The sequence below is a fragment of the Myotis yumanensis genome, unplaced genomic scaffold (assembly GCF_028538775.1).
Source record: "Myotis yumanensis isolate MYYU_CA2020_CCGP unplaced genomic scaffold, mMyoYum1.0.hap1 SCAF_12, whole genome shotgun sequence".
NCBI lineage: Eukaryota > Metazoa > Chordata > Mammalia > Chiroptera > Vespertilionidae > Myotis > Myotis yumanensis.
The window spans coordinates 18,434,280-18,443,830 of record NW_027223763.1 but is presented as its reverse complement, the minus strand read 5'-3'; the positions used below and the strand labels follow the sequence as shown (position 1 = coordinate 18,443,830).

At 50.2% G+C, this 9,551-nt stretch overlaps 1 protein-coding gene across 1 annotated transcript; it reads right to left on the bottom strand.

Annotated features, from left to right (window-relative positions):
* Nucleotides 1–268: 268 nt before the first annotated feature.
* CUNH9orf152 (chromosome unknown C9orf152 homolog) lies at nt 269–4,523 on the bottom strand. The gene is made up of 2 exons (XM_070430921.1): nt 4,278–4,523; nt 269–2,212 (listed from the first exon to the last, which is right to left on the bottom strand). The coding sequence occupies exons 1-2, from the start codon at nt 4,468–4,470 to the stop codon at nt 1,686–1,688; spliced, it is 720 nt and encodes a 239-aa protein (XP_070287022.1). The 5' UTR covers nt 4,471–4,523; the 3' UTR covers nt 269–1,685.
* Nucleotides 4,524–9,551: the final 5,028 nt, after the last annotated feature.

Sequence of the window (9,551 nt, the reverse complement as noted above, 5' to 3'; positions counted from 1 at the left end):
ATCGCTTCTTCTCCTGCCAGTACTGATAAAGTGGTGTCACAAGATTAAAGCAGGCTGAATTGCTGGTAATAGATGCAGGAAAGCTGCCCTGAGAGTTTGCCAAAATCAGCAGTAGACTTCATGAGTGAGAAAAAAAGATTCTGTTGTGAGATTTGGAGGTTGTTTGTTTCTGCAGCAAAACACAGCCTATCCTGACTGATACACTATAGTAAGGAGGGTTCAGTGGGGAATCCTTTTAAAAACAAAAGCAAAGGACACAGTGTTTTTCAGAAATTTTTCTTGTTTTTCATTAGACTATTAAAAAGTTAATAATGAAAAAAATTAACAACGAGCTCTTATTAGTTATTCACAAAAGGAATCACAATGAATCTCCACATTGGAGTGCGTTTCTGGATGGTCCACGGAGCAGGCACATATGTATTTTTGACTTGTAATGACAATCCTGGAAGGGGATAGGCAAGACTGCGCCATGGGGTGTGTCGGGGGGTGGGGGCAGGGGTGAAACTTTGCAGAGAGGGATTGATATGAGGAAAAGGCACCTTAGATGTGTTTAAATATCATTACTGGAGTCAAACATTAACCAGGAAAGACATACTTTACTCCCCATCACACCCAAGTAACACCTGCTGTGCTTTCTCTTCGGTTTACAATATCCCGGAAGGACCAGAGTGACCCACATTCGGCTGAAAAGGGAGCAGTTTGTGGGAAACACATTTTCTAAGCAGGAGCATTTCTTTGGCTGCTTCTGCTCAGGCTGCTATTACTATAGATTGTCAGTGATTGGCACTGTTTACTAATTCAATTTGGAGAAAGGGGAGGGGGAGGGAGGAAAAGAGAGAGACAACAGACAACTAGAAAAGTAGAAGGGAAGGAAAGAAGAGAAGGAAGGAAGGAAGGAAGGAAGGAAGGAAGGAAGGAAGGAAGGAAGGAAGGAAGGAAAGGAGGGAAAAGGGAGTGAGGAAGGGAAGGACAGGAGGAAGTAAATCTGTGATGACACTGGTATGCAGTCTCGGTGAGAGGTGACCAAACCTTCCCAAAGACCCCTCAAACACAAAGTGGCAGGTGGCATTGTTCCGCCCCTCTTTACCCAGGGTGACCATACTTTGGGAAGCTCAAGCTGAAATGGTGTGGTCACTACAGTGAAAGCAGTGACTTGTACGTGAGCTGGCCTCCAGGCAGAGCAACCAGAAAAAGCCAATCCTCAGAGCCCATCTTCTCCAGAACATGTGAGAAATCACCAGAAGATATTGGAAACCAGATTGTCCACATTCGTTGACTCTGGGGCACTGCTAGGGCATCCCATTGGCCAGGGTCCCTGTTTTATGTTTCAAACTGGTTCCCTGGTTCTAGAGACTGAGCAGGTGTCCTACTGGACCTCCCCAAGGAACGGGCCTCCAGGGCTCCCCAGCAACGTAGCAATGTCTTCCTGTGTGAGCAGAACGGGCTGCATGGGTCAGACAGCGCTCTTTCATCCTGAACTGTGAGCCATCTGCTCTGGGCAAGCTCTTCTTTTCTGAAGGACAAGACCATGTGCCCGCTGTGAAGTTCATTTCCCACAATCCCCTACCAGTGAGGTAGCCCAGTTCTGCTCATAGCGAGGGGTCCCCCTGGTGGCTCTGCCTCCGGGTTCTGTGATGAGACCAGAGCTGGCCTCAAGGCTGGGACATCTGGCTGAGGAGAAAGCCTCAGGGGGGGCCATATAAGCCCAGGTTCCGGGCAGCTTGGGAGATCCTGGGCGCTTTCCTCTGGGGAAATGGATAGTGCGCTGGTTTTCCAGGCCGTTGTGGGTTCTTGATGGAGGAAGGACCCTGAAGGCCGTTGTGGAAGCCGGACCCCACTGTCTGTGTTTGGGGATGGTCCACTTGATGTTCATGCTGGGCTGCCTCTGGGGTCGTGGTCTCTTGCTGAGTCACCTGCTTGCTTTCCAACAAGCCCGAGTCTCTCTCCTGAGGAAGGCTTTGCTCAGAGCCCGGGAACATGCCTTGGTGTTTGACTTGCTGGCCGGCGTCCTGGTGGAAGGTCTGGACCGAGCAGTACATCTGTAGGTGCGTGTGCCATGGAGACCTGGGGACCTGCAGATAGCCACTGTCCGCCTCCTCCAGCATCCCCGCTGCCTCAGGGTCCACCTTGTCCTGGGACAGTGAGTGCCTCCTCTCCTTGTTAATCCAAACAGCACTCACCATGGATTCAGCAGGAGCAGGCGTGTTCCCTCCTGAGAAGCAAGGCACAAGCAGGGTCACCGCTGGGAGGCACCTGGGCAGCTCCATTAAAGAGGGCTACGCCCCAAATATCACAGAGGGCAGGTGCCCAGTACATTGCGTGTGTGCGCACACATATACAGGGACACACACATGAGCACACATGTGCACTCCCTCCCAACCTCACACACTCACATACACCCATGCAAGCTGTCTCTCTTTCGCACACACACAATTATTCATTACTCCAACAAATATTTATTGAGCACTTATTATAGGTCAGGCATTATTTATCCTAGGTTCTGGTAATACAGCAGTGAACACTGAGACAAAATCCATACCTTCATGATGTGTCCTAGTGGGGGAGAAAAACAATAAGCCAATGAATATAATAAAATTTAGGGAGGGAAACAATGATATGGAGAAAGAGGCAAGAGTAATGGAATTTAATAATAGGCCTCAGTTTTTTAAAAATATGTTTTTATTGATTTTTAGAGAGAGAGAAGGGAGAGGGATAGAGAGATAGAAACATCAATGAGAGAGTGACATCACTGATCTGCCTGCCTCCTGCATGCCCTCCCACGGGGGGTCAAGTCTCAACCCAACGGGGGCATGTGCCCTGACCAGGAATCAAACTGGTGACCTCTTGGTTCCTGGGTTGACACTCAACCTCTGAGCCACACCAGCCCGACTAGGCCTCGGTTTTTTCCTGCATCTGGGGAGTGAGCCGAGGGAGAACTAAGGAACTAGTATTTCAGGCTGAACGAATGTCAAGGAGAGAAGGTACACATGTGGTCACCCATGTCAGGATTCACATACGGGCACCAGCTCGTCTTCTTCAGGGGCCTATTGTTACTCTGTGGAACCTGGTCATGAGTGTCAGCGCTTGGTGGCAGTGCGGCTGTGGGGATGGGTGTGTGGAAGCCATGCTCCTACAGAAAGCAGGCCTGTGACCAGCCTGGAGTGGCCTCCGGAAGGTCAGTGCAGCTCTCTGGAGCATTCTGGCCTTTGCCGCCTACAGGAGGCCCAGGAGGTGACAGGGTCTGGCAGGAGTGGAGAGCGCTGGGGGCAGAGTCAGGGGCAGCCCCTGCGCTCCAGGCCTGGGAACCCAGGAGAAACAAGGGCCCAGGCGGCCACGTCTACAAAGTCACTGTCCCGCAAACACTAACTCCAGTGGGAATTCTGAAGACTGGTTCCTGCTTTGGACCCGCGGTACCGTTTTCTTAACTTACGGCTGTGTGTTCTGGGATGGAAACCTTTACAACATGGAAACCTTTACAGATACTCAGAGTGCCCTGTGCTTCTCTGAGAACAAAGGACCTGGGGGCGCGATGCTTCCTTAATGCCCCATCCTGACAGCACCAATGCCCACAGCCACCCCCAGGCACAGCCTTGACCTTTCAGGGACCTTCCCACCTCCTGGGGCCGGTTCCTCTGGGAGAGGTCAAATGGCCAGGGTTTCACAAACGCTTGATTTCTGAGCCTGGTTCCTAACTTCCTCCGGCAATGAAATTGGAGTTTCCACTGGAGCAGGCTTCACCCCTTGAGGGGAGGCGAGCTGCTGTGTCTCCTTGCACCTCCTTGGCTGCTGTTTGAGGCTGCGATCAGCCAGCTCCCCAGCCAGGGTTCCTCCTGGGACCCTGAGCCCTGCGCTTCCCCTGGCCGGTGCCCGGGCTGTTGGCGATGCCACATTTCCTCTCTCCGGTTTGCAAGAGGTGCCTGGTAAGACCCAGCCAGGAAGCAGAGCTCCCATCTCCCCATCTGGCCTTGCAGGGGCCAAGTCTATGCACCAGGCCGACCCGTCCAGCGAGATGGGAACAGAAGAGCAGAGGCCAGGGAACAGCAGGCTGCCGGCCAGGTGCCTGGGTGAGGCCTGGCTCAGGGGGCAGGGGCTCGGAACCCTCAGAGCTGCCTGCACCAGCCTTTCTATTTGGCTCTGACTTCACTCTCCCCCATCAGGAGGGCAGGCTAGCAAAGCCTGGGCCAAGCCCTGCTTAGAGCTTCGGACCCCCCCACCCTACCCCCACCCCCCCAACACACACACAACCAGGCCCTCCTCCCCCGCTGCTGCGGCCCTACCTTTCGGAAGCACCACGAAGTGCGCCTGGGCCCTCTGCTGCTGCCTCAGGTCTTGGTACTGGGCCCGCAGGAGCTGGATGCTGGGAGGGGGCCCTTTCCCCAGGGCCCGAGCCCCCGAGCCCTCAGCCATGAAGCGGGACCCCAGCAGCCAGAAGTGGGCAGGGCACAGGCAGGGGCAGGGCAACCCTTTCATCTGGATCCGGGAGAAAAGCAAACACTGCTGGGTGGGGTGGAGCGGGAAGGAGTGGGGGGTGTGGGGGAGGGGGGGGAAGGGGACTACGGGGGCGGGGGGGGGGGGGCGGGGGTTGAGGAGGGAAGGGAAAGAGGACTGGGAGGAAAAGGGAGGGAGAGGGAGCCATTAGGGGGGAGAGGAAGTGAAAAGAAGCAAAGTGGAGGAAAATGCGGGGCCCAGTGGAGGGGTAAAGCAAAGGGAGGCGGGGTGGGGGTTGGTGGGAGAGAAAGACCAGTGAGGGGAAATGGGGGGGGGGATGTGGGGGGAGGAAAAGTTGGGGGGGAATTGGGGAACAGGGAAGGAAAGAGAATGGAGAAAGGAAAGGAGAGAATGGAGGAAGAAGATAGTGGCGGGGGGTAATGGGTGAGAAGACAGGGAGGTCGGGGCAGCAGGAGAAGGAATGAATGGGGTGAGAGATGGAGAGCTACAGGGGTGAGGGGAGGAGGGGGATAGAGAGAAAGGCAGGCACCGTTGCTCAGAGTCCTTCTGGGGCTCCAAGGGGTTTCGTACTCCAGGTCCTTCCCCGCTTGGTCCTGAAGTTGGGACTGCACTTCCGAGAGCCACGGCGAGGTCTCCCAGCTGCTGGCAGAGCTGCAGCCCAGGCTGGAATGCCGAGTGCCTGCCGCTCACACCTCTTGGCCTGGGACCTGGGCGCTCGCTCATCAGCAAACCTGTCGGGTGGGTTGGTCTGCAGTTGGAAAAGGAACACCCTGTGCAGCCTCGCACAGCTGGGGCCCCGGGAAGGTGCCTGCTGCAGCCAAGGCCCAGAGAAACCAGTCGCCAAGGGGTCCCCCAGGGGTCCCCTCAGCCCAGCACACGTCTCAGGAGCAAGCCCAGCCCCACTCCGTCCTCCCTCTTGGGGACAGAGCCCAGGGGAGCCCAGGCCTCCAGCCAGCCCACCTTATACATTGGATGCAGCCTCTGCCCCGCATTGTTTGTCTTACCCCCGCCAGGCGCTCCCTCTCCCTCTGTGGGCTCTCTGGACCTTAGACATTCTGTCGCTCAGCCTGGCTTTGACTTACTCTTGCTCCATTTGGACAGTGGAGTCCCTGTCTATCTTCTGAGAGAGCAGCCTGTGCTTCATCTAACAGGTCTGCTCACAGGCCCACCAGCTCTCCCTGGAGAGTAAAGGAAATTAGACGCAGAGGATCACTCCTGCCCAGAGGTTCGCTCCTGCCCAAAAGACCCAGCTATTGCAGTGGCTGAGCATCGACCTAGGACTCAGGAGGCCACGGTTTGATTCCCCATCAGGGCACATGCCCAGGTTGCAGGCTTGATTTCCTGGCGTGCAGGAAACAGCCAGTCGATGATTCTCTCTCATCATTGATCTCTCTCTCTCTCTCTCTCTCTCTCCTCTCCCTTCCTGTCTGAAATCAATAAAAAATACATGGAAAAAAAAAAGATCCACTATTGTATGAGACTTGAGTGCCCCTTACCCCCAGTGCTCTCCTCCGGAGAGAATCTCTCCGACTGGCGGCCCTGTGACCTAAGGCCGGCCATCGGGAGGGGCACTCAGAGGCTGGAAGAAGGAAGCTGTGAGGGAGACGGTCTGAGAAGCGAAGGCGAGGAGAGCGAGGTGTACAGTGGGCATGGGACAGGTTGAGCCCTGTCCTGGTGGAGGACTTCCACATCAAGTGCCTCCCACTGGAGACTCCAGGGAAAGCTCAAGTTACCCCGATCTTTACCTGTCCCTCGTCCCCTCTGTTTCCAGCACCTCCCAATCACTAATCTGCTTTCTGTTTCTATGGATTAGCCTCTTCTGAGACTTTGGATAAACAGAACCAGACAAAATGTGACATTTCCCACCTGACTCCTTTCACTCTGCCTCGTGTTTTCAAAGTTCATCTCGGTTGTAGCACAGATCAGCACTTCATTCCCTTGGACAGTGAACAATATTCCATTGCAGGGCAATACCTTTTGTTTATCCATTCATCTGCTGACGGACATCCTGGCTGCTGTGAATAGCATCATTGTGGCTAGTGCTGCCCGGAGTATTTTGTTTGAATACCTGTCTTCAGTTGTCTTGGGTGCTCCACCTAGAGGTAGAATTGCCGAGTCATGCGGTTTTGTGTGTTGTTTGAATTGCAAAACTTCCTTGATGATATTAAAAGCTTTCTGCGTCTTATGTGGAGTGCTTTTCTGTGGACGTGCCAAGAACTCTGGCCTTTGCATGTTAGTTGGTTCAGGTGTTTGGTTTTTGGAAAGGAGATAATATTTTATAATTTTTCACCATGTGGAAACGAGGTTTTGAGAAGCAAGGATACCTTCTGACCTTTATATGCTTCTTTTCCCAACACCACTATTGCAAATGCATGAAAAGTCCATTGTGAAAAATGCATAAAAGTTTCCCTAAATTTGTTTGCTGCGGCTCCGAAGAATTATTACCTATGCAATTACTGCTTTATGTAATAATTGCATCAAATCATTAAGTGAATCTTAGAGGTAGAGTAGTGATTAAGTGTCTGGAGTCTGCAGCCAGGATACCTGAGTTTGAATCCTGGCTATGCCATTTACTGGTTGTGAAATCTTGGGCATGTTTCCTAACATAAGAAGCAGCTCTGGCCTGGCCTGTTTGGCTCAGTGGGTAGAGCACCGGCCCACAGAATGAAGGGTCCCACGTTCAATTCCAGTCACAGGCTCAGATCTCGATTGCAGGCTCCATCTCCCACCCCGGTCAGGGCGTGTGCGATAGGCAACCAATCGATGTGTCTTTCTCACATCAATGTTTCTCTCTCCATGTCTCTATCTCACTCTTCCACTCTCTCTAAACAACAAAAAACAAAAAAATCAATGGAAAAATATCCTTGGGTGAGGACTAATTAAAAACAAACAAACAAACAAAAAACCACACACCACACACAAAAGCAGCTCTGTGCCTCAGTTTCCACATCTGTTAAATGGAGCTAATAACAGCAGCTTAGAGCTGTGCTTGGAATGAGGTCCGCACTATACGAGCATATTTTGAATGTAAATTCACAAATTTGTCTAAATAATTACCAATACCTTTAATCAGCATAACCAACAACTAAATAAAAGTACAACTTCTTCTAAAATCTTACTGATTTTAGTTTTGACAGTGATCCAGACTCACTAATCAGGACAGAACAATAAATGAAACACACATTATCCTCATGGAACTTCCAGTCCAATGTGGGACAGAAATGAAAAACAAGTTAACTTACTAATACAATTAATTAGCAACATAAGCAAAAGATGCTTGGGAAAATAAATTTCCTAAGAAATTCCTTGGTCAAATATAAATACATTTTGGTTTAATCACATTTAAAAATGAAAAAAAAAAAAAAACAAGTTAACTAACAATTTGCCTAATTACAACTTATGATGTGGCTAGGTGAAGAGAATACAGTAAATAAATAAAGTTATGCATATAAGGTGTTTGGGGGAGTTCCTGGCCCTTAGAAAGTGTGCAATAAAAGGTACCTTTTATTACTTATTATTCCAATAACGATAATTTATCCAGTTTTTTGACCTGTAAAAAAAAAAAAACCCATCTTAAAGTTTTGTGCCCTCTAGTGGACACTTTGAGTCATAGCCACACAAACAACTGCGTGTTTTCCATGTTTCAGCTGCTATTTAATGAGCTTCTTACTCTTGGGCTGCCCTGCACCGCACTCCACAGGCCTGTTACACAGACTCAGGGACGGATAGAGAACCTAACCTCTCAGACTTCTGGTGGACTTACCTACAGCTAGCCGACCTGTAAATGTTGCCCTGTCTTGTTACCCGGGCTACGAGCTTCTGCTTAGAATGTCGTCATTCAAGGTGCAGACTTTTGCTCTGTTGTTCACCTACACTGTGGGCATCAAAATACCACGCTCAGATCTAGTACGTGTACCAAATGCCAGGGAAATTTACTGAAAGTCCTATGGTTCTTTGCTTCTTTTTCCACCAAAGATTTCCATGCATGTAGGTCTTTTGGAAAATGACTTTTGGAACCCAGGAGGTTTTGCTCATGACCCCTGGGCTTACAGAAATCAGCCAAGTGAGAGTTGTTCAGCTTGGCATAATCTCTCTCTTGAGTTTTCACCTTTAATTGGCCCCTTTCTGATATTCTAATGGAATATGTTTGTGTTTGGGTGGATAGGACCTCTCCAGGGTTAGTAAGGCCCCAGGTGTTAAAACATCAGAATAAAAAAGACAAGCTTAATACACTTCGTGTGAAAGACTTGGTGTTAGATGCAATGCTGTAATTTTCTGTAAAGTATATTTTTATTGATTTCAAAGAGGAAGGGAGAGGGAGAGAGATAGAAACATCAATGATGAGAATCATTGATTGGCTGCCTCCTGAATGCCCCCTACTGGGGATGGAGCCCCCAACCGGGGCATGTGCCCTGACCAGGAATGGAACCATGACCTCCTGTCGCATAGGTTGACTCTCAACCTCTGAGCCACCGTGGCCAGGCACAATACTGTAATTTATGTCATGATTAACCAATGGAAAACCATCACCACCGTCGACGAAAGAACGTCCAAACCTAGAGAACGTTTTATGAGAGTCCAGGCCACATTTTGAGAACACGCCCAGAAGCAAGAGCTCAACAGATTGAGAAAATGCTCTGGAAAGTGGCCGTTTTGCAGCTCGTGTGGTAAATTCTGGTCACTGAGCTTGTCAGAGCCCACAGCTTGCCAGGTTATCATGTAGCCCCTTTTCCGTCTACACCATTAATTTGAAACACATCTGTGTTTTGCTAGAAATAATCTCATGCTATCAAAAGGGTTAGAGTCTCTTTTCCGCATCATTATCCAACAAACACAGTAACATCCAGAGGTTTTGTCCTTTCCGATTCATCTGCTGGTTTCATGGCTATAATTTTCTTTATCTGGCGAGGTGCAGCCCAGAGCTACACTTGTCACCTCTGAATGATGTCTTTGACATGAATAATCCTCCTTTCCACCTCGATGTTTTCATTACTCACTAAAGGATCATTTAGGAAGCAATAGGAAGTTGCAAGCATTTAATCTGACCTGGAGTTCAAGGTGTGCATTCGATAAGAATAATTACTCATTTTCACGAGAAATTA